A 26633-nucleotide genomic window follows, 5' to 3' on the forward strand; every position below is an offset into this window, starting at 1 on the left:
ATCTACTATTATAGCGGTCCGCCTGTCCATTGGCAGACCAGAACAATGGAAAGCCCAATGCAGATGTAAATTTAGCCTAAGAACAGTAAAGATATTCCCTTCCACTATCAGAAACAAGAACTCAATCTTTTGAGGAATGCATCAGATTAATATGCTGACGTACCCTAAGGTGCTAATACACATACCAGCTCAGGTGACCAAACCTACCGATTTTGGAGGAACATTTAATACTGTCTTATGTGTACAGAAAATGGTGACTCTCCACTTCTCCACTATTTGTCTACTAGAATCTCTGAAAGATTACGCCATTGTGTATTGTATTTATGGACAGAATGCTCCCTCCACATCTCCCACATTCCTGAAGACGGATAACTCACAGATAACTCAGTCTGATTGATTTTTCAGGCAGTGTCAGCATCTTGGAATAGGAAATTCTGGAAAATTATTTGTGGGCCCCCCAAAAATAGAGGCCATGCAAGGCCACAGATCAAAGAAGAGGTCAATCAACAATGTGTTGGCATCCCATATGACTATGCAGTCCAGAAGAGGATTCTGTACAGACCGAATGTTACTGCCAAGCTATTCAGAGCATGGCAGTCAAGTGTTCAGCATAACTGTGAAAATCAGCAATAATTCTTGGAGGTTATGATCTTTCTGAAATTCACCCTCAAGCAACAGGAATTCCTTAGTGAAAAGGATGTTTCAGGCCATATGACAACTACTCACTACATCATATTATATAACAAATGGTAATTTATACTTTTATGGTCATGTGGCTGTGAACCTTTCAGATACAGCAACTATTACCCAAAAGTTTGTATATTCACATTCAGAGTATACTTTAGCTGTAACTATGGACCAAAAATTGAAATCCCTGTGGTAGTTTTTACCCGTGTTACTTCTATTACTTTTGCAGAATATTTGGACATTGTAAACAAGAAGCACTTACATATTAGAATTATCCCAGGCAGATTATTGTTACATATTATATAAAAATTGTTAGACTATGATTCATGGTTAATATGTATATCCACATTCATGTAGAGATAAGGGCACAGGCGGCATATGGATGTTATATCTGCGCCATCCATATCTTCCACAGACTCATTTATTTTATGTATTCAAAATGGCCCACAAAATGGACAGAAATAGTACTTGGCTCCAATGAGCGTGTATTTGGGCCATAGAAAAAAAATGGGTCAGTATACTAGCCATTACAAACATGGCTAGCACATTGACAAAGCACACGTTCCTGTGCATGATCCCTAAACATCAGTATATTTTCATACATTACCTCCATTTGCCATGAGCTGAACACTACTCAATTCTTTAAATACTTCTAAAGTACGTTCTATTGAATCCAGCAAAGGTATAGCAATATTTTTCAGCCTGACCTGAAACATTAGCTTGCCCTCAGCATCTATTATTTCTACTTCCTAAGTAAGATCTGCAAGCATGAAAATGGTTGTTGACATTTGAAAGGGAAAGAGTCTGGATGATTCTGTGTAACAATGCTTTTCTCTATCCAGCCCCGGCCTTATCTGCTTATTTATATTTAATCGCTACAATTACACACAATTATTGTTCCACTTCTGACACGCTTTTGATTCATTCCATACTCTTGTATACAGTTCTATCAATATACTTGTCCAAAGGTACAAAGCAATTACAGCAATACAGAATAACATTGATCTGATGTACAATAGCAGGAGCAGATGAAAAAACCAAAAAACCAAAAGGTGCTTTATTTATAGTCACTGCTGCGAGAGGCACCGGGAATGAAGACCCCTTAAATGAAGGAAAGTGATGGATATTTTCACTACAGAGAAGAAACGTTCTGCAGTCATGAAACATGTCACATGATCATGCTGACTGACCACAGGGGATCAATGAGCAATTTATAAGCTACATTTTACTTTAGTACAAGAGGATAATTTTTAATTTGGCGTTCTGTGGGTTCCCATTTACTATTTTCACAAGATACCAAAAAACTAATACTAATATAGTTTCTGTATGCACATGTTTACCATCCGATGATGATGATGATGATAAGTAATACTTAAAGCTCTAGTACGCTAATGCAAAAATTTTAATGGAGTTCCCCTACCTACCATGTACCACCAGAGAAGAGATCTTAGCCATAGGGTTTAAATCGTGATGCATCAGGTTTACCTTTTCCTACTGGCTTTATAACAGGCTACTAATTCTGCCCATTGGAAAGGATATATAGAAAAACCGTGAAATGATAGAGCGCTAACGGCAGCAAAATCCGTAATAAATTTAAAAATAAAAATAAATGATGTTGATGGTTAAGATGAATTGGTTCTGTTTATTGCTCCAAGGACATAAACAACAGCTTAAAATGGCTACATGTTTCGTCACCGAGCGGGTGTCTTCTTCAGGCCAAGCAGGAGGTGTCCAGCAATAGCCTTAGAACTAAAGGCTATTGCTGGACACCTCCTGCTTGGTCTGAAGAAGGCACCCACCCGGTGTCGAAAAGCGTAGCCATTTTAAGCTGTTGTTCATGTCTGCCGGGTCACCATTTTTACATTTTTCTCAATTCTGCCCATTAGTTGCAAGACATTATATATATTTTATATAATACACCCATTTGAAGCCAACAGATGACACAAATTGTGACATTAAATAAAACTATTTTATTTCCACGTGAAATAGAAGAGGTCTTCTGTATATTTAAAGCACTGAAACTACCAAAGTACGAATAAAAAGTATTTTATCTTAAAAGGAACAGTAAATTTAACAAATTAACAAAATCCTTATAATCCCACCTTAATAACCTCCACACCTTTGATCTTATTCGGTTTCAGATTACCAAAACTTTAAGTCTATAAAGAAATCTTCCATTTGTATCTCATAAGATCAACTTGGTGTCCACTAGTTAAGGGAGCCCAATCATAAAGTACCCCCTGCCATTAGATAGCAAGTTAGAAACTACTGAATTTCATTATGCCGTTACTAGGGGACTGTGAAACTCCAGCTATCAGTCTTTCAAATTTTAAGTTTCTCAGACAGACAAAAATACCCCCATACACATTATGGAAAAGTTGTCAGAAGCTGGCTATCAAATATGTGTCCTCCATAACAGATAATGTTAGGAGAAAGAAGGATCTGCCATGTTTAAGTTCAAGTTCAATGCCCTTTCTTCTGGTTTTCCCTGGAGATAAGCCACCAAAGGAGTCTGGTGGTAGCTTACGTCTCTCTCGCCATTGTAAACACAAACGCTTGGCTGAACCAAATAATTTTTTGTATAGGGGAGTCGGAGAGAATAGTGGATTTAGCCAACGGTTATTTAAGTTCATGGGTTGTTTTTTTTTTTGTTTGGTTGGGTTTTTTTGAACATTTCATTTAGAGTTTGATTATCAAAGGGAAACAATGGGAAAAACTATTGTATGCCATATTTATACAGAGTGATAAAAATTGAAATGAATCTATATATATGAATTGTATAATTTTCAGACTTTCATAAGACACGCCATGTCATTCAGCAGTAACATGATTTTTATCTGTAATTATCACAATTATCCTTCCTGTTCATGAAACAGAATGAAATGTTGTCACAGAACTTCCCTGTTGCATTAGTAGGCAATTACGAGATCTGGGTTATCATTATTTGCTCTGCCTCATTACTTGCACAAGAAAACCATCTGTGTCTTGTCATAAAAAACGCCATTCCCAATTTCATTCCCTGCCTATTCCTAGTCACTATGGCATACTCATTGAGTAGTATAACCTCAAAGGTTTCTAGAAATGAGAAACATATGATCCCTAAAATGTAGCCAAACCCAAAATTACTTTCAATGTTTTTGAATAAGGATCGGTCTATATACTGATGATTTTATGAAGTTCCATAATTCCTATTCTACGTTATACTAACCTTACTCTTCTCTCTTAAAGGGGAATTTTGGTTTCACCAAATAATGCTTAGTAATTCTATATTAATTCTACTTTAGAAAATACTTTCAGTGTCAATTCAATGCAGTCTTCCAATAAGGGAACTTTTCTAGGGCATAAAAATTTTTTCCTGGTCTAATAAGGGTATGGTGCCATATAATGGCAGGCGGTCCCACATCAGTGCAGGTTTTAGACAGATTGTTAATTGCTTATTGTTAATGGCTACATAATTATAGGTGTAACTATGCCATACATGCAGATGATCAAAGGGTTTTCTTACTGTCTGCAAACTGATATGCTATCATGTCTGCATTGCATCAGTGTGTCATCCACAATCACATCTGCATAAAGACTTGTCCTCTACACTTGTATCTGAGAGTCTGTGGCACAAATATGGACAGGAATAGGATCGGCTCCATTATTAGAGGATAGTTTCTGTGGCCCTGACATTGATCAGTAAAAATGGACGCGTGTATGGGGCCACAGAAATGAATGGGTCTGTACTCTATCCGCAATATATACAGAAAACAACTACGGTTTTGTGTGTGAGGCCTTACTGTATCGAATTGATTAGGTAATAGTTTCTGTATTGGTACTGTTATTGATGCTAATGTAAGACTAGACTATTTATCACAGTTATTTAACGAACCCATTTCATCAGAGACAAGTGACTGTCTCTTATTATGCCTATCATTGCTTTTATAATGGGATAAAAAAGGGTTTGTGCTGGTATGTTGTCCTGTAGACCATCTAGTTACATATATAATATCCCTGCCAGCTCTGTCACACCAATGGATTGATAGAAAACCATGGTTCAATGCAAACCCCCTATCATTCCATCAGTAGTCTATCAACAGTGAATTAGATAGATCTATTAGATATTACATACAGTATATTGTATTAGTAGTTTGGTCAGAACAATTCTCTTTTCATGATATATTTCTGTGGTTTGACATCACATTAAATAATTATATTTGAGACAAATGGTTGATCTAAATACTACAATGTTGGGCCATGTAATTTTTCAGAGATCCCGGGGCTGCACTTGCCTCTTTCTATCAATTTCACATGTACGGTTCTAATGTGCTGGCAGCAAAGTTAGACATCTAGTTGCTTTTTTTATTTAATTTATGTAGCATAATCAAGATGTGGTTACTCATGGTTCACTTATAAGAAGAGAAGAAAGCATGAAGGAACAATGTGGCAGAAGCATACTGTAGACCATAAATGATCACTGCATCAGGAGATGGAAAGCTTCCACTGTCTACCTCCCACTATATATAAAAGATATGGATTATATGGAAGTGGTCCCTAACCATTTGTAAACCATCTTTAGTAGTCACTTTATTATGCACACTTATGTAATTGATATAAGGAAGAACATTCTTCATCCTCAGAAAAGGTTTCATTTATTGGATTCAATGAGGAAGATTTATGAACACTGGCATTTTCTATGGCAGTCTTCATCTCTTCCGCAAAGGCAAGGTGTGCGCCTCCTTATAAATGACGTCCATTGACGTTGCATGGGTGGCCTGGGTTTTTCAATTTATGACTGTTTCTATCCCTAGTATGTCAGATAACTGGCATACAAGGCATAATAAATCTGTCTAAATGCGTCTTCAGTATTCTAGTTGGTGTTGCTATCATAGGATTACGCAATTGCAGATTTGATGGCTGCTAACTCTTCTCTTATTGCACCATATCTCATTTGCAGTGTGCGTGTGTGTGTGTAATATACAGTATATATATATATATATATATATATATATATATATATATAGTAAATGCGGGACCTTCAGAGAGGGTAAGTTGCTAGGTCAATCAGACAGAGGAAAGGATATTAGCTCTCAGTTGTAGTCAGTTTATTGGAGGCAGTTCACACAGTCCACAGAATGTAAATCAAAAACAGCTTTCTTCAGCAAAAGGATAACACAAAGGAGCTTTCTTCAGCAGGGTCCAGAACAACAAAAACAAAACAGTCCTTACTTCAGGATGTAAAGAAGGTAAGTCCTCAGGCTTTCCTCACCCACACACAAGGTGAATTTTAAGGTTTTATCCTCCAGACACACACACAGGGCAGTGTGTACAACAGGTTTCTCCTCCAAGAGACGACCACACCCCCCTCCCATGGGCAACCTCAGTGCTTTAATAGCTGACCACTTGGGTCAGCCAGAAAACCAGGACTGCGGTATCGGCGTGAGTTACTACAATACCTGACTCCTGGTCCCATACTCCAGCCAGTTAACTTGTAGATACCAGCCACCTCAGTGGAAGATACCTGCCATCTACCACTTTTCCATCTACCTGTTCACATATCCCCCCCCCCCTCTGCCCAAAGCCGACGGGCTGGGCACCTATAGCGGAGAGGCAGTGGATCCTAGACAGGGCATCCGCATTGCAATGCGCCTTCCCTGGTCTATGTTCCACCACAAAATCAAAATCCTGTAACGCCAGGAACCACCTTGTTACCCTGGCATTATTGCCCTTGTGTTTGCTCATCCACTTAAGCGGGGCATGATCTGAGATGAGCCTGAACTTTCTACCGAGCAAGTAATACCTGAGAGAGTCTAGAGCCCACTTTATTGCCAGACACTCTCTTTCTACAATAGAGTAGTTTCGCTCTGCAGTGTTCAATTTCCGACTCAAGTACATGATTGGATGTTCTTCCCCATTAACTTCCTGAGACAGGACAGCCCCTAACCCGACCTCTGACGCATCTGTTTGTACTAAGAATTCCTTTGAAAAATCTGGGGCCACTAGTACTGGTTGTCTACAGAGCGCCATTTTTAGATTGCTAAATGCATTTTCAGCCTCTGGTGACCACTGAATCATCACCGACTTTTTCCCTTTTGTGAGATCTGACAAAGGTGCTCACATACTGGCGAAATTAGGCACAAATCGCCTGTAATACCCCACAATCCCTAGGAAAGCCCTCACTTGTTTTTTGGTGAGTGGACGGGGCCAGTTTTGTATGGCTTCCACCTTATTGTTCTGGGGTTTAATCATACCTCTCCCCACAACATACCCCAGATACTTGGCTTGTTCCATGCCTATGGCACACTTTTCTGGGTTGGCAGTAAACCCTGCTTCTCTAAGGGAATCAAGACAGCCTGAACTTTACTTAAATGGCTGCTCCAGTCTAGGCTGAAGATGACAATGTCATCTAAATAGGCTGCTGCATAACTCTTGTGCGGAACAAGGATTTCATCCATTGCTCTTTGGAATGTGGCCGGGGCTCCTTTCAAACCAAATGGCATTCTAACATATTGAAAACAGCCATCGGGAGTAGAAAAGGCAGTTTTCTCTCGGGCATCTTTTGTCAAAGATATTTGCCAGTACCCTTTAGTGAGGTCCAAAGTGGTGATATATCTGGCTGGACCCAACCTCTCAATAAGTTCATCCACCCGGGGCATAGGGTAAGCATCCATTTTTGAAACTTCATTAAGTTTACGGAAATCATTACAGAATCGCCAGGTACCATTTGGCTTGGGAACTAATACGATTGGGCTAGACCATTCACTTTTTGATTTTTCAATCACTCCCAGAGACAACATTCTCTGAACCTCTTCTGAGATAACCTGTCTACGGGCCTCAGGAATCCTGTAAGGTTTCAGCTTGACCTTTACCTGTGGCTCTGTAACAATATCATGTTCAATCACAGTAGTACAACCTGGCAAGCTAGAGAACATATCTTTGTTATGTTGCAAAAATTCTTTGGTCTCCTGTTTTTGCGAACTAGATAACGTATCAGCCACTGTCACCTTATGGCATTCTGGCTCAGTAGCCGCAGGAGGGCAGACTAGTGCGGCCAGTGACTCCGTTTCTCTCTAGGGCTTAATCAAATTTACATGATAAAGTTGCACCGGCTTTCTTTTGCCTGGTTGGTGCACTTTATAATTGACCTCCCCAACTTTTTCCAGGATCTCAAAGGGTCCCTGCCACTTAGCCAAAAATTTACTCTCCACAGTGGGCACCAATATCAAAACCCGATCACCCGGACTGAATTCTCTAATTCTTGCAGAACGATTATACACATTTCTTTGAGCTTCTTGTGCCCTTTGCAAATGTTCCCTCACTATGGGCATTACTTGGGAGATTCTCTCCTGCATTTGGGCTATATGCTCAATTACACTTTTATATGGGGTGGCCTCAGACTCCCATGTCTCTTTAGCTACGTCCAGGAGCCCCCGGGGATGTCTACAATACAGCAGCTCAAATGGGGAGAACCCTGTAGAGGCCTGTGGTACTTCCCTAATTGAGAACAGCAAATATGGCAGCAAACAATCCCAATCTTTTCCATCCTTCTCCACAGCCTTTTTTAACATGGCCTTCAAGGTTTTATTGAACCTTTCTACAAGGCCATCCGTTTGTGGATGATATACGGACGTTCTCATCTGCTTGATTTTCAATATCTTACACAACTCTCCCATGACCTTAGACATAAATGGTGTGCCTTGATCAGTTAAGATTTCTTTGGGAATTCCCACCCTAGTGCATATGTGGAACAACTCTTTTGTAATGCACTTAGCAGTGGGGTTTCTCAAAGGGATGGCCTCTGGATATCTGGTAGCATAGTCTAGAACTACCAAGATGTATTGGTGTCCTCTGGCGGACTTTACCAATGGCCCGACTATATCCATGGCAATCCGCTCAAATGGGACTTCAATGATGGGTAAAGGTACTAAAGGGCTCCTGAAATGAGACACAGGAGCATTCAGTTGGCAAGTGGGACAAGACCGACATTAATTTTCAATGTCTTTATAACATCCTGGCCAATAGAACCTCTGAAAGACCCGTTTCCTGGTCTTATCTGAAGCTAGGTGTCCCCCTAATACATGAGAATGAGCCAGGTCTAACACCATTTTTCTGTAGGGCTTTGGCACCAGTAACTGTTCCACAATCTCATTATTAGCTTTAGTAACCCGATACAACAGATTGTTATGTACCTCAAAGAAAGGATACCTCTGATCGGCCCCTGGCTCCTGGGGAACACCCTCTAGAACAGTCACATTTTCTAATGCAGTTTTTAAGGTAGGGTCTTGCAACTGTGCCGTCCCAAAATTAACCCTTGACACCTCAAGGTCTGGCAAGGCTGATTCAGAGTCTGCAGACTCAGCCTCATCTCCTACCATAACTGCTAGAGGAAAATTGTCAGGTGCATGAGTGTTTTCCTCAACCTTAGTAGGCTCAATAACTTGGGAAGATGTCACTCCCTCCCAGAGTTCCCAAAACAGAGGAAAGTCCTGTCCTATTATCATTTCATACAATAAATTTTTTACCAGGCCCACTTTGTGGGAGACATTACCACACACAGTCTCTATAATCACTTGAGCCACAGGATAGTCTTTGATGTCCCCATGTACACATTTCACTCCCATCCCTTTTCCAGGGGCACACAATACATGGGGAAGTCCTTCTCTAACCAGGGTTACCAGACTTCCTGAGTCCAGAAGCGCAGTTACAATGTCCCCATTGACAGACACCTGGCACATCTGTGTTCTGTCAGGATGAGATGGCGTGGCACTGCAGACAGGGTGTGCAAACAGGGAATAGCGGTGAGCCACACTACAGTCCATGGGCTCTGTATTCACAGAGCAATGTGCTGCTATGTGCCCTGGTGTATGACACCTCCAGCAGACGATTTGTTGTGGCTGCATTTTAGAAGGGACTTTCAGCTCTTCCATTTTTTTTTGTCCAGAGGCATCTGTCTCCGCTCTCCCCCTGGTTTATACCCCTTTTTACTGGGTTCAGCATGAACTTTGGGGTTAACCAGAGACGATTTCTCCTTACTTGGCCACAAGACAAAGTTCTCAGCAATGGAATATCTCTCCACCAGGTCCACCAGACTGTCTGCACCTTGTGGGTTTCCCTGGACAACCCAGCGCTGCACTGGCACAGGAAGGGCATGTATATAGCGATCCATCGCCACCCTTTCCACCATCTGCTCAGGTGTAAGAGTCTCTGGTTTTAACCATTTACGAATCAGGTGGAAGAGATCATACATCTGTGAGCGTGGGGGCTTTTCTTGGCAAAAAGTCCATTGGTGTACTCGCTGGGCCTGGACTGCTAGACTGACCCCCAACCGAGCGAGTATTTCAGCCTTTAGTTTGCTGTAGTCTTTGGAGTCCTGCACAGAGAGATCATAATAGGCTTTTTGTGGCTCACCTGTCAGGTATGGGGCCAGTATTTCAGCCCACTCTTCCACAGGCAATTGCTCTCTGTCTGCAACCTGTTCAAAGACAGTTAGATACACCTCTACATCATCCTCAGCAGTTTTTTTCTGTAGTGTAGTCTGTATTTTTCTCCGGACATCACTCACAGAACTTGTAGCCTTTGCAGACACCACTTGCTGTGCAGTCACCATCTTTGTGAGAGCTGCCAATTGCTCCACTAGCAAGTGATTGGTCTCCTGCTGCCGTCTCTCAGCCGCCTCCATGGAACGCTGCTGTTGTGCATTGGCCAGCACCAACTGTTTGACCAACTCGTCCATGGTCTCAGTGTTTGGCTTTACTGCAGTAGCCGCCTTCACCCAGGACATTCACAGCTTGGAAACTTTAACTCCAACACACGGTTGCCCCTAGCAACAGTCTCTGCCCGCGTCCTCCACCATATGTAAATGCGGGACCTTCAGAGAAGGTAAGTTGCTAGGTCAATCAGACGGAGGAAAGGATATTAGCTCTCAGTTGTAGTCAGTTTATTGGAGGCAGTTCACACAGTCCACAGAATGTAAATCAAAAACAGCTTTCTTCAGCAAAAGGATAACACAAAGGAGCTTTCTTCAGCAGGGTCCAAAACAACAAAAACAAAACAGTCCTTACTTCAGGATGTAAAGAAGGTAAGTCCTCAGGCTTTCCTCACCCACACACAAGGTGAATTTTAAGGTTTTATCCTCCAGACACACACACAGGGCAGTGTGTACAACAGGTTTCTCCTCCAAGAGACGACCACACCCCCCTCCCATGGGCAACCTCAGTGCTTTAATAGCTGACCACTTGGGTCAGCCAGAAAACCAGGACTGGAGTATCGGCGTGAGTTACTACAATACCTGACTCCTGGTCCCATACTCCAGCCAGTTACCTTGTAGATACCAGCCACCTCAGTGGAATGTACCTGCCCTCTACCACTTTACCATCTACCTGTTTACAATATATATGTGTGTGTGTGTGTGTGTGTGTGTGTGTGTGTGTGTGTGTGTGTGTGTGTGTGTGTGTGTGTGTGTGTGTGTGTGTGTATATATATATATATATATATATATATATATATGTATATATATATATATATATATATATATATATATATACATACACACACACACACATTCATTGCACCACAGTCACACTGTCAATCACTGGGAGGATACCATGGTCTAGAAGTTCACTGTAGTCTTTCTATAATCATTACTAATGGCTTATTTTTTGTGGTATTTTGGCTAATACTATATTAGTCAATTCTGCAAGTTTCACATGTTCCAGCACTTTCTACACACAGATGGGAATGGTTTTGGCACTGCATCACTTGCTCGGTCCACAAAACCTTTCCACTATACCAATCCCTGGAATCTAGTCCTCCTTTCCAAACATTATTGGGGTTACCTCCATTTGCACACTGTTCAGCAGTAGAGATGCCTATTAATCAGCATACTGTAGCTACATAATCTTGGTGAGCTTGGGTCTGGTGACAATGTAAACCTTAACTGCCACTTCCTAACCTGCAGAGTGGATGGTGCACTGTGAGATACAAGTTACTGCCTAACTTCCATAAACATGAAGTACCTCCTGGCTAAAAAGACTGAGGCTCCTAGTAAACACTAAGTTCACAGAGGGACAAATGACACTATCTGCCCAAAAAAAATAAACACATAAAATTTCACTTTTATTGATATCCTTTAAAACCAATCCAAAAAGTAAAACAAAATGATTGTGTTCCACCTGTTCAGTCCATACAAAAGTGAAGAAGTAACTAGGGAGGGGCAATTGTATATACACCTATATATGCCCTATAGGATATTGAAACCCTCACTCCCTAATAAACCACAGTGGCTTTTTTCCAAACAGCAACTTGTGAACAGGACCCAAAGCGTGAACTGCCAGCAAATCACTCCCCCCCTCTGAGGTTACTGGCCTATTGCCACGCCAACACTAACCTCCTTCTACCTGCTACAGCAGGTACCCCTAAACAGCAACACAGAAATGGCCTGTTAATTATCATCTGTCCAGCATAACGCTGGTAAGTGTCATTAGTGACACACAATCAGCTCAAAAGTAGTATTAAAAAAATGCTACAGTATCGCACATGCATTAAAAAATAAACATACAGTACACACACACACCACAGCAAAATCCTTAGCCGTGACCATTTTGGAGTACACTGCACATGGATTTATGTGGTGTGGGGAAGGTAGCTTGTTAGAAGGAGTGTTGTGGATCCCAACAGTCAAGACAGGGACACAAACTACGCAGCAAACTGGTTTATTTACAAAAAATAAATAAATAAATAAACCTTCACTTCAGGCACAAATGAGCAAAAACAAAATACAGCCTTAACTTCAGGCAAAAATAAAAAATTCCTGCTCGTCCGAGCGGCTAATTAAACAGCAGTAATAACCTAACTATACAAAACAAGCACAAAGTGGTGTCACCGGACTCAGGGTTACAGGACAGACCTAACCGCCTCCTCACTTCCTGGATCTGCCTTGAAGTGTAGGCTCTGCAAACCTTTATGGGCCAGTAGTGAGCCCAGGAACCACACCTGGAGCTGAAATCTATTCCAGACCTGCACTTGACCACACAATGCAGGAATCTGGGGCTGATCTAGCAGGAGTCAGCACTTTGCCTTTCACCTTCTCACAGAGGTTACACTAAATGTCAACACGATCATTGTTTTTTTCATTATCTTCATTTGTGGAGTCTGTGCAGTAGTGAAGCCTAATACAGTCTTCTACTGCTATGGTCCATTTACTTCAGGTTTTCACACAGTGTGCATTCAGAGAGGCTATTATTGCTGCATAGCAAATATGTAATGCATTATATGAGTTACCGTCTGTTCCATCATATTAGGCTATCTTCCCATTTATTCATTTTTATATACACATAGCCTTTCGGATTGGGCAGTACTTAACCCCCTCACTTCTAAATGTGACCCATAACCACATTCTTATATCAACTAAACCAAGATAATTGAATTTATTTCTAAAACAAAATATAACTAGATCTAGCTTCACAATGATTTTATTCCCGCTTGAAGCCACATTTCCTTGTTATTGTACAAGAATTTTACATCTGATTATTATTGTGCATTAACATACTTATATTGCATCCAGATCATGAAGAAACAGGAAAGCTGTGCATTATCTCCAATCATTTGAACCAATTTATATGCAGTTTTCTATAATTCTACATAATTTGATTTTAGAATTATTTTCTCATCCTTGATGAAGCATAATGTTAGAGATGGCTATAAGAAGCTTCTGTTTGCTACATATAAAACATACACAAACCAGTAAGAGGAAGGTGAGTGAAAGAATCGCAGTCCTGCTTGTGTAAACCATAAACCCTGGACTGAATACTCTACTGGTTAGAATATCATAAAAGAATGTTTGGGATTGAAAAACAGTATAACCATAGAGCAAATGGTGCAACTGCACCAAATCCCAGCTTCTCCCTGTTCTGTACGGTTCCCACAACTATTAATAAGTATTTTCTTTTTCATCTCAGCGGTCATAAAATTCAGTCTCCCAGATTTGCTAAATGCACCAGAAATGTGCTTATCTTTCCCCAAAAAGGTTAGGTACATGCAGTGGTGATCCTAGCCTCTCTGCTGCCTGAGGCAGACGATCAATAGACCCCCCCCCCCTCCGGTATTGAGACGGGGGGAGGGGGGTGTTCATCTTTTCATCGTCTGCCTCAGACAGCGGGGGGGTTGGGGATGCTAGCGGTAACATTGCAATAAATACAATGCAGTGATATTTTGTGCAGTAATACTCACAGGAGACGTCTTCCCACATTTCCTGTCTCTTCCCTTTGGGCCACCATGACCACTTCTTCCAGCTGTGCCTTGACTCTGTAAAGTTTGAAACACAGACATCTTTGACTCCTCACTTCTCCACACACCCTACCCCATATATATATATATATTGTGGGGAATTGCTCAGGTCAGGTAGATGCTCAGTAGCAGTGCAGGAAACGGACACAGAGACTGGGATTCACTTAAGATCAATATTTATTCACTTGTAGTGCATAAACTGCCTTTGCAGAGGCACATACAAACAAAACAAAAACCTTCTTGGCTGAGAACTAACTAAACATCAGAAACTTTTTCCCTAACTATACAGGAACCTGGCTACCAGACTCCTCCTTGGCAACAGCAATGGGTGGCACAGTACCTGTTTTGTAGGTTCGGTCTGGATAGGTCAGCTCTGCCAGTGTGGTGCCACACTCCTAGTCTTCACACACAGACTATATCAGGCCCTGATTACACAGCTGACCTTCCTGGTGTGGGTCTTTACCAAACACCCTTTAGCTGCCTGGCTGGAACATACCTGTCTTCCCAGACCATACCATTCACTCTCTCACATGCCCCCCCCCCTCCTCAGTTCTGACCCCTTGGGACGAACTCCAGACACCAAACAATAAGCCCGGGACAAGGCATCCGCATTGCCTTGCAGTTTCCCGGCTCTGTCCTCCACTGTGAACCTAAAGTTATGAAGTGACAAGAACCACCTAGTCACCCTGGCGTTCTTGTCTTTGATCCTGCGCATCCAAGTGAGGGGTGATTGGTTGGTAACCAGACGGAACTGCCTCCCCAGCAGGTAGTACCTCAGGGCCTCTAATGCCCATTTTATGGCCAGACACTCCTTCTCCACTATGCTGGAGTTCTTTTCTGCTGGTGTGAGTTTCCTGCTCAGATAGGTAACTGTATGCTCTTCTACATTCACCTCCTGAGACAGGACAGCTCCCAGCCCTATATCTGATGCATCCATCTGGACCACAGACTCTCTACTAAAGTTGGGTGTAATGAGGACAGGAGATCCACACAAGGCCACCTTTAGCACCTGAAAAGCACTTTCGGCCTGGTTATTCCACTGCACCATAACAGATATTTTACCCTTTAGAAGGTCCGTCAGGGGAGCAGATACCGTGGTAAAATTGGGTATAAACCACCTGTGATAACCAACTACGTCCAGGAATGACATAACGTGTTTGGTGCTCAGAGGTCGAGGCCACTCCCGGATAGCGTCAACCTTGTTGACCTGGGGTTTGATTATACCATGGCCGATCACATACCCCAAATAGCATGTCTCCTCCATCCCCAAAGCACACTTTTTGGGGTTAGTGGTAAGGCCAGCTGCTCTCAGAGAATTCACTACAGCTTGTACCTTGAGCAAATGTCTCTCCGAGTCATTGCTGAAAATGATGATGTCATCCAGATATGCTGAGGCAGAATTTCTATGTGGCTTTAACACTATGTCCATAAGCCGTTGGAACGTGGCTGGGGCCCCATGGAGCTGAATGGTAACACGACACCCTCAGGGGTGATAAAGGCAGTCTTTCCTTTGGCACAGTCAGGGGTACCTGCCAATATCCCTTAGTGAGATCAAGTGTAGAGAAGTACCGGGCCCCTCCCAGCCTCTCAATAAGTTCGTCTACCCGAGGCATGGGGTAGGCGTCAAACTTAGACACCACATTTAGTTACCTGTAGTCATTGCAGAAATGCAACGTCCCATCTGGTTTGGGAACTAAAACAATGGGACTAGCCCATTCACTTTTGGACTCCTCAATGACTTCTAATTTTAACATTTTCTGCACCTCCCCTGAAATGGCTTGTCGGGGAGCCTCGGGGATCTAGTATGGCCTCATCCGTATTTTCACATGGGGCTCAGTAACAATATCATGTTTGATTAGGCATGTACACCTGGATTGCTTAGAGAACACATCTGTAGTCATAGCTGCAAACTCTTTGCACTCTTGTTGCTGGCTTTTTGTGAGGGTCTCTGATATTCCTACCCTTGCTGATACCTCTGTAGTCCCAACTACAGCCTGTGGGGATTTTACAGGAGACAGTTTTGTCTTTCCATGCCTTTAACAGGTTTACATGATAAACCTGTTCAGGTTTTCGCCTACCTGGCTGATGAACCATGTGGTTCACTTCCCCTATCTCTTCCATTACCTCATAGAGGCCCTGCCATTTGGCAATAAACTTACTCACCACTGTAGGAATGAGTACAAGTACTCGGTCACTGGGTTTAAAGGTCCTTACCCTTGCAGAACTATTGTAAACACGGCGTCTTTTGGGCCTCCTACAGATGCTCTCTAACCATAGGCATGACTGTCGCTATCCTGTCTTGCATACCAGCAATATGTTAAACAACACTTTTGTGGGGAGTGGGTTCTTGCTCCCATGTCTCTTTGGCAATGTCCAACAGACCCCTAGCATGTCTACCGTAGACCAACACAAAAGGAGAAAACCCAGTGGAAACCTGTGGTACCTCACAGATGGCAAACATCAAATAGGGTAACAAAACATCCCAGTCTTTTCCATCCTTGCTTACCACCTTTTTCAGTATATTTTTTAAGGTTTTGTTAAACCGTTCTACTAGCCCGTCTGTCTGGGGATGGTAAACAGATGTATGCAATTGTTTGATATTAAAGAGTTTACACAATTCCCTAGTGACTTTAGACATGAACGGGGTACCCTGATCTGTGAGGATCTTTCAAAGGGCACCTCATTAATGGGCAGAGGTACCAGGGGTCTTCTAAAATGTGCCATGGGCGCGTGCAACTGATATTGTGGACATGTTTCACAAAACACTTTAACCTTATGATATACCCCCGACCAATAAAAACACTGCAATATGCGGTCCAGCGTTTTTCTGGCACCTAGGTGACCCCTTAGCAAATGTTTATGTGCCAACTCCAGCACCGTCCGACGATAAGGCTGGGGTACCAGTAACTGCTCTAAGGTCTCACCTCATACCCTGTCAACTCGGTATAACAACTCCTGGTTGACAACCATGCGGGGGAACACCTCATCAGTGCCTGGGTGCTGAAACACACCATTGATAATAACATTTTCCCAGGACCTTTGCAGAGTGGGATCCTGGTGTTGTGCAGTACCAAAGTTATCATGAGACACTTTCAAATCTGACATCTGAAGTTCGGTACCAGCCTCCTCGGCTTCACCTGCCACTACCTCTAGGAGAGACATAGAGCCACAATCCGCTTTTAACATGGTCACCCAACAGCAGGAACCCTAGAGTCCTGTTCATTAGGTTCAGGCTCAAGCACCTGACAAGACAACACTTGTGGTATTCTTGGGGGTGTATTCTCTGACCCTTGCTTTCCCCGCCACAGAGTCCAAAATAGGGGAAACCTACCTCAAGTCGGCTCTCTCCACAGGGGGTCTGGATGGAGACAATCTTGGTTCGGTAGTCCCTTAGATCTCAATTTATGCATAGGACCCCGACTGTGCGTCCAGTGACAATCCCATGGTCAACATAAGTCCCATTAACAAGGGTCACCCGACTGCTAGAATCCAGTAGTGTCATCACTGGGCATCCAGCCACGGCCACTTGGCACAGGTGGCGCTCGTCAACAATGTGACACAAAGGGACACCCTTCGACCCAAGCTACAGTCCATGGGATGTGAGGCACGGGGACAATTAGCCGCAATATGGCCTCATTCCTGGCACTCCCAGCAGATGACAGTCCTCCTCCCCTGGGTCACTACATTATCCTGGGGAGCGCTAAATAAATTGGCCCTCTCGACCTTGGAAGTTTGCGGATTTTGGGGGCACCCCTTCTCAAGGAACTGTAGCCCAGTATCGCTCCACCAACCCCACCAATGTATTGGTGTTTGGGTCACCATTTCCCACCCACCTCTGGATCTTACCCGGTAAAGACCTCAGGTACCGGTCTACAACAACCCACTCCACAATCTACGCTGGGGTCAATGCCTTCTGGACACGTTGTACAAGGTGGTGCATTTGTGACCTTGGTTGTAACGCCTCCTGGTATTCCCAATCCTGGACTCTTTGAGCCCGCACATTCTGGTCCACACCCAGTCAGGCCAGGATCTCTGCCTTCACATGCTGGTAATCACCTGCATCCTGTTCACTCAGGTCAAAACAAGCTTGCTGAGGCTCCGCAACTAAGAAAGGAGCCAACACCTCTACCCAAAGCTGCGGTGGAAGCCACTCACGGGTGGCCACTCTTTCAAACCCAGTCAGATAGGCTTCTACATCGTCCTCTGATGTCATCTTGGTCAACGCTTTACGGACCTCTTTTCTGGCATCCCACTCTGGCTTTGCCGGATCGGCCTTTTGCTGAGCAGCCAGCAACATGGACATCTGCTTTGTCAAAAGTCAGTTGGTCTCCTGTTGCACTGCATTAGCCTCTGCATGTCTCTGCTGCAACAGCCTGTTAGCCTCTAATTGCACTGCATTAGCCTCTGCATGTCTCTGCTGCAACAGTCTATTAGCCTCTTGTTGCGCCGCATTAGCCTCTCGCTGCACTGCATTGGCCTCTGTATGTCTCTGCTGCTGCTGATTAGCCAGTCTCAGCTGTTTCACAACCTCCTCCATAGCTGTGGCTTTCAATTTCAGTTTGTGTATGTTTCACTGCACTTATGCCCACATCTGAAGCACCATATGTGGGGAATCACTCAGTTAGATGCTTGGTAGCAGTGCAGGAAACAGGGACACAGAGACTGGGTTGCACTTAAGTTCAGTATTTATTCACTTCTTGTGCAGAAACTGCCTTTGCAAAGGCACATATAAACAAAACAAAAACCTTCTCAGCTGAGAACTAACTAAAGATCAGAAACATTTCCCCTGACTATACAGGAACCTGGCTACCAGACTCCCTCCTTGGCAACAGGCGGCAAAGTACCTGCTTTGCAGGTTCGGTCTGAACAGGTCAGCTCTGTTAGTGTGGTGCCACACTCCTAGTCTTCACACACAGACTATATCAGGCCTTGATTATACAGCTGACCTCCCTGGCGTGGGTCTTTACCAAACACCCTTTAGCTGCCTGGCTGGAACATACCTGTCTTGCAAGTCTCCATCTCTGTCTCGCTCTCAGTCTCTCTCTCGCAGTGACAGGCTATTACTACTAGCACAGGCTTTGGGCCTATATGGTACTGCTAGTACAGGCTTCAGGTCTATATGGTAATATCCCAGACCACGTGACGTCTGACACATTACCATATAGACCTGAAGCCTGCTAGGATTAACATCGGATCAAGGAGAGGTGAGTAATATTGTTTACTATGGTCTCTCACCTCCCCTGGGGCTCCGATTATTATACTCAGTGGTCTGACAAAACCCCCGAGTATAATAATAGTGGTAGCGGGATCGTGGCCTGGCCGGGGCCTACTCACTGCCGGCCTCCGCGGCCTATAGTATAAGGTGAAGCAGGGGGCAGCAGTGAACAGATCCGGGGAGGTTGGTAAACAGTCTGCTACCTGCTGGGGGATACTCTACATGCTTTATGACAATTATTATTGGTTTTGATACTTTTGCAACCTGATTGAGAATAGGGCATAGCTTAGTGGAAAAGGAGTACAACTTAAGATGCACCGAATCTATCATCCAGCACAAACCACTATGATAAGTTTCACAAATTGTCTATTAACTATTAGACATTAGTAAATGTGCCATAATATATGTATATACACATTTTCTGTACACAATATAGTGGCATCGATATCACTATGTGGGGCATGTAAGGCATTGTATCAATGGCCAGACATTACTTTTAAAGTATATGAAACTACCAGGGATCATGGAAGGTCCTGGCATAGTTGCTAGGAGCCCCTTCTTTGCATACCTGTACACAATTTTTTAAAATTTAATTAAAAAACTTTTATACAATCTAACACAGCCAAGAAATTGAATATCCAAAAGCAATAATTGAAAACCTGTTGTCTACATTTGCTATCTGTCCAAAAGTCATATTTTTAGTTACTAAAGAGAGAATAAATTATAGGACCTTCTAACCACAAAACAAAGTATGGGACTTTACTCGACAATGAACACCTTTAGTTCAGATCAGGACATTAAAGATGATGGGATTCATTAAAGGGGTTGGCCACTTTCAGACCAACATTGAGATAAATGTTATTGTATGTAAAAGAAAATTTTCCAATATACTTTCTGTTCCTTATGATTTTCCAGGTTTCTGCTTGCTTTCATGTATTCTGCTAACTACTAGTGGATAAAAATGATTCCATGATCATGTGATATACAGTTCAAGTCATGTGATGGATACACAGGTGCACAACTCATTAACAGGCAGATGTCTGATTACTGGGCTGAGACTGTAAAGAGCACCTTTGTACTCATCACATGACCATGGACCGTATATCACATGACCATGGACTGAGACCATGGACTGATTCTTATCCACTTGAAATGAGCAGAATAAATGACAACAAGCAGATCTGGAAAACTGTGAGGAACTGATACAGAACATATTGGAAAATTGTATAACGTTTTATCATAAAAACAATAACATTGGTCTTTCAATATTGATGTGAAAGTGTTTAACCCCCTTTAAGGGAGCTTCCACACGGAGTTTACGCTCGCTCATTCTGAACATAAAACTCGTTCAAATGAATAGGTTTTAAATATGACTGCAGGTTTCCGTCTACTGTCCAGTTTCGGGCAGGAAACGGAAACCTGCATTACGGAGACCCTGGGCGCAGATGTGAACGAGCCCTTAGATTACGGTGATCATTGATACCACTTTTGTAAATCTGGAAAATATGGCAACTCTGGTAATTTGAGAAAAGTGGTGTGGGGAGTAAAGACATGCCACTTGCAAGTAAGTAGCAAGATGCATTAGGTTTGCGACTTTTTTTTCTTTTTTTACACCAAAGAGTGGTGAAAATTAATAATTATTTTCGTTCGCCCACTGTCACCTGTAACCTCTTAATGAACTGCTGCATTTTCTTAAAAAATAGAAAACTATATGCTTTCACATGCGTTTTCCTCAGATGATCAGACAGTCCAAAAATCAAATTTTCAAGAAAAAAAAAATGAAGTTTTACTTTGTTAAGTTGCATTTATGACAGGATGACGGAATGAAGTCAGAGTCACAACAAATTATAATCAGTGAAATAGAATACTGTATATACACAGTAGGAGATATTCATGAAGACTGGTTTAGTCACCAACACCCTTCATATTCCCAGTGCAAGCGGAAGAGCTGCCATATTTATGATGCGGCATACGCCTCTTTAGAAATCCGACTGCTCCTCTGCCAGGCTGTGTGCATGTGCTGTTATCTATGGCAACTTGAACCTGGTGTTGATTTCAGTGATCATTGTTGGTGTAAATTATATTACATTATCGTAAAGGTTGCACAATTCCCACAATAGAAAATGGAGGGAATGGTAAGAGGAAGTGCAAATGTCATCAATGCCATGAACTAGAACATTAAATATAGATTTAAAGAAAGGACATCTCCAGAAACTTTAAAGTAACATCCACATCTCCTCACACGACTGATCGCCTCAATTCCTTCTTTTTTTCATAGTCTACAGCAATTTTGTGATATAAGTGGGATCAGTCTGATTCATTGGGAAAGTTTCATCTGTCAATACTGTCATGGGAAAAGTAAGATATGAGCAAAGGTAACCTTAGATGTGACGGTTTTATTGTTTTCAGTGATACAGTATATTGGGAATTGGTTGTAATGACAGATTCTGCATGACAGTAGTTAATAGTTTAATGGGAATATTCAAGCTTGAGCCAACAACAATTATGACCTTCTGTATCCTAAATTATAAAACATGGAAAGTCACATTTACCAGAAATGTAAAATACTTACTGTCCTTTTTCACTGTGAGCAGAAGAATAAAAAAAAAAAAAAAAAAAGAGAACAATCATTAGTACAAAAAAAAAAAAATTCCTAGGCAGTGTTTAGTTTTACAGTGGATAAATTTTATTGGCAAAAGAGACTTGATAAAATGCTTTTATTTAGTTCTATAACATTTTATGTTCTGGCAAAAGTCTGTTGCTTGCCTTGCCTACGTCCTTCCCTTTGACTCGGCCGTTATCTTTACTGTAACATTTACATTTCTAAACTTTCTCAATAGAGTTTTGAATTAACACAAATGATTCTTCATAAAAATTTCTGACCTCTAGGGAACCCCTAACCAGGTTACAAGGAATCCTAGAATTCCTGGGAACCCTTGTAGGAATTACTGAATAAGGAACAGTCTTTGGTATAACTACTCATTTATTGGAACATTTCCATTAACAAGTATGTATATTCTGATAATAGAACAAGGTAAAGGAATATCTAAAGAAGACCTTTCATGTTCTCATGCATATGTGGCTTTATATACCGCTAGAAAGCCGATAGTGTGCTTTACTGGTATGTGCCCCGAGACTGGAGATATCAGTGCCGTCAATTTCGGCACAAATATCTCCCCACTCTCAAAAGGGCATCACTCAGTCTTCTGTGTGTACATGTATATGTATATATGCAAGTCCTACAGAGGACAGAAAATCGTAGCAATGAAAATCTCTGCAGTCAATATAGGAGTATGTACAGAAATCACTATAAAAAGCAACAGGAAACCAACAAGTACACTCATGCTTGTTGCTCTATATTACTATTGTTCATGGTCAAAAACACTGCAAAACTGCATTATATAAACACAAATAAATATACACAAAGTGATAAGTAAGCTTTCATGGTTTAACATAATCTAGAGAGATCATGATAAATGCTTTAGCCAGGAAAAATGATCAGTGTCACAGAAATTATAGTAAGCAAATGGGGTGTTTTTTATAACTAATCAAAGATGATAAATATGAACCGCATAAAATGAATACAATTTATTAATTTCTGACAACAATCAATAAAATGGAGCAATTACTGGAATTAAGGTTTCTACAGGCATAGGAAGCCATTCAACTAAAACTAGAGCGATTCATCAAGTCATAAATATCGGCATAAAACTGATACCTTAATGAAATGCTAATTGCCTGCTCGTAATTAATAATACTTCATGATGAATAATGAGCATAGTCTGAACATGGCATTTCTTCTTTTATAAAATATGCACATTTTTATGAAATTGTTAAAAAAAAAAAAGTAAATGAGTAAATGAGTTTATTCCCAAGAAATGTGTTAAACACTTAATTGGATCAGTCCATTTCATAGCCAAAATTCATTAAGACATCTTAAAATTGACATGCAGAGCCAAAAACATATGTTTAGGAAGAAGGGACAGAAATGTATATTATAGTTTTCTGTTATACCCTATAGTTTTTATTAGAGATGAGCGAACAGTGTTCTATCGAACACATGTTCGATCGGATATCAGGGTGTTCGCCATGTTCGAATCGAACACCACGTGGTAAAGTGCGCCAAAATTCGATTCCCCTCCCACCTTCCCTGGCGCCTTTTTTGCACCAATAACAGCGCAGGGGAGGTGGGACAGGAACTACGACACTGGGGGCATTGAAAAAAATTGGAAAAAGTCATTGGCTGCCGAAATCAGGTGACCTCCATTTTAGACGAATAGTGGATTTCAAATCCGGGTCATATGAGAATGTGAACTTTGTGACTATGAGACAGGGATAGCTGTACAGGCAGGGATAGCTAGGGATAACCTTTATTTAGGGGGGAATGTTATTAAAAATAACTTTTTGGGGCTCTATCGGGTGTGTAATTGTGATTTTTGTGAGATAAACTTTTTCCCATAGGGATGCATTGGCCAGCGCTGATTGGCCGAATTCCGTACTCTGGCCAATCAGTGCTGGCCAATGCATTCTATTAGCTTGATGAAGCAGAGTGTGCACAAGGGTTCAAGCGCACCCTCGGCTCTGATGTAGCAGAGCCGAGGCTGCACAAGGGTTCAAGCGCACCCTCGGCTCTGATGTAGGAGAGCCGAGGGTGCACTTGAACCCTTGTGCACCCTCAGCTCTGCTACATCAGAGCCGAGGGTGCGCTTGAACCCTTGTGCACACTCTGCTTCATCAAGCTAATAGAATGCATTGGCCAGCGCTGATTGGCCAATGTATTCTATTAGCCTGATGAAGTAGAGCTGAATGTGTGTGCTAAGCACACACATTCAGCTCTACTTCATCGGGCTAATAGAATGCATTGGCCAGCGCTGATTGGCCAGAGTACGGAACTCGACCAATCAGCGCTGGCTCTGCTGGAGGAGGCGGAGTCTAAGATCGCTCCACACCAGTCTCCATTCAGGTCCGACCTTAGACTCCGCCTCCTCCGGCAGAGCCAGCGCTGATTGGCCGAATTCCGTACTCTGGCCAATCAGCACTGGCTAATGCATTGTATTGGCTTGATGAAGCAGTGCTGAATGTGTGTGCTTAGCACACACATTCAGCTCTACTTCATCGGGCTAATAGAATGCATTGGCCAGCGCTGATTGGCCGAATTCCGTACTCTGGCCAATCAGCACTGGCTAATGCATTGTATTGGCTTGATGAAGCAGTGCTGAATGTGTGTGCTTAGCACACACATTCAGCTCTACTTCATCGGGCTAATAGAATGCATTGGCCAGCGCTGATTGGCCGAATTCCGTACTCTGGCCAATCAGCACTGGCTAATGCATTGTATTGGCTTGATGAAGCAGTGCTGAATGTGTGTGCTTAGCACACACATTCAGCTCTACTTCATCGGGCTAATAGAATGCATTGGCCAATCAGCGCTGGCCAATGCATTCTATTAGCGTGAACTGAGTTTGCACAGGGGTTCTAGTGCACCCTCGGCTCTGCTACATCAGATTGCTACATCTGATGTAGCAGTGCCGAGTGTGCATCAGATGTGTAGTTGAGCAAAACTGACTCAGCACTGCTAAGTCTGCATTCGCATAGGAATGCATTGGCCAGCCTTCGGCCAATCAGCGCTGGCTCTGCCGGAGGAGGCGGAGTCTAAGGTCGGACCTGAATGGAGACTGGTGTGGAGCGATCTTAGACTCCGCCTCCTCCAGCAGAGCCAGCGCTGATTGGCCGAATTCCGTACTCTGGCCAATCAGCACTGGCTAATGCATTGTATTGGCTTGATGAAGCAGTGCTGAATGTGTGTGCTTAGCACACACATTCAGCTCTACTTCATCGGGCTAATAGAATGCATTGGCCAATCAGCGCTGGCCAATGCATTCTATTAGCGTGAACTGAGTTTGCACAGGGGTTCTAGTGCACCCTCGGCTCTGCTACATCAGATTGCTACATCTGATGTAGCAGTGCCGAGTGTGCATCAGATGTGTAGTTGAGCAAAACTGACTCAGCACTGCTAAGTCTGCATTCGCATAGGAATGCATTGGCCAGCCTTCGGCCAATCAGCGCTGGCTCTGCCGGAGGAGGCGGAGTCTAAGGTCGGACCTGAATGGAGACTGGTGTGGAGCGATCTTAGACTCCGCCTCCTCCAGCAGAGCCAGCGCTGATTGGCCGAATTCCGTACTCTGGCCAATCAGCACTGGCTAATGCATTGTATTGGCTTGATGAAGCAGTGCTGAATGTGTGTGCTTAGCACACACATTCAGCTCTACTTCATCGGGCTAATAGAATGCATTGGCCAATCAGCGCTGGCCAATGCATTCTATTAGCGTGAACTGAGTTTGCACAGGGGTTCTAGTGCACCCTCGGCTCTGCTACATCAGATTGCTACATCTGATGTAGCAGTGCCGAGTGTGCATCAGATGTGTAGTTGAGCAAAACTGACTCAGCACTGCTAAGTCTGCATTCGCATAGGAATGCATTGGCCAGCCTTCGGCCAATCAGCGCTGGCTCTGCCGGAGGAGGCGGAGTCTAAGGTCGGACCTGAATGGAGACTGGTGTGGAGCGATCTTAGACTCCGCCTCCTCCAGCAGAGCCAGCGCTGATTGGCCGAATTCCGTACTCTGGCCAATCAGCACTGGCCAATGCATTTCTATGGGGAAAAGTTAGCTTGCGAAAATCGCAAACTGACAGGGATTTCCATGAAATAAAGTGACTTTTATGCCCCCAGACATGCTTCCGCTGCTGTCCCAGTGTCATTCCAGGGTGTTGGTATCATTTCCTGGGGTGTCATAGTGGACTTGGTGACCCTCCAGACACGAATTTGGGTTTCCCCCTTAACGAGTTTATGTTCCCCATAGACTATAATGGGGTTCGAAACCCATTCGAACACTCGAACAGTGAGCGGCTGTTCGAATCGAATTTCGAACCTCGAACATTTTAGTGTTCGCTCATCTCTAGTTTTTATCTATTGTACTGTTTATGTTTTACATTTGTTAGAATATTTTCCAGTCTTGCCCTTAGGCCATACATATCAGAAAGCGGATAGTAGATTATTTATTTGGCCTACAGCTATGTCCTCCAACTACCCCACGCATACTTGCATCATTCATTCATTGAACATTGATCTGATACATCCCACTCTATATTAGCGGTATTGTTTGGTAGTTCATACAGTTGCATCAACCACTCAAATTTGCACGGAAAAATGGACTTATAGTGGAGGTTCTCTTGGGGAGGAGAAAAAAATAAAAAGTATACAAAATGCAGGTTAAGGTTTCTAATAAAATACTGCCTAAGACGTGTACAAAAGTCACCCCAGCCCACACACAACCTTAGGGGATCCAATTTTTTTTTAATAAATCAGAAGAATTTTATTGCTTTCCATCTCCTTTTTTCCTCCTCAGAGTTTACACAGGCATAAACAACCTATAAACAGATGAACACAAACTAATTAGGCAAGAGTACA

At 42.7% G+C, this 26633-nt stretch overlaps 1 protein-coding gene across 1 annotated transcript in view; it reads right to left on the bottom strand.

Annotated features, from left to right (window-relative positions):
• RPH3A (rabphilin 3A) overlaps nucleotides 1-26633 on the bottom strand; it is a 113015-nt gene that overhangs the window by 80679 nt on the left and 5703 nt on the right. The window contains exon 2 of the mRNA XM_075273991.1: nucleotides 21741-21752. Coding sequence (XP_075130092.1) covers nucleotides 21741-21752 — 12 coding nt within the window. The remainder of the gene's footprint in view (nucleotides 1-21740; nucleotides 21753-26633) is intronic.

The sequence above is a fragment of the Leptodactylus fuscus genome, chromosome 1 (assembly GCF_031893055.1).
Source record: "Leptodactylus fuscus isolate aLepFus1 chromosome 1, aLepFus1.hap2, whole genome shotgun sequence".
NCBI lineage: Eukaryota > Metazoa > Chordata > Amphibia > Anura > Leptodactylidae > Leptodactylus > Leptodactylus fuscus.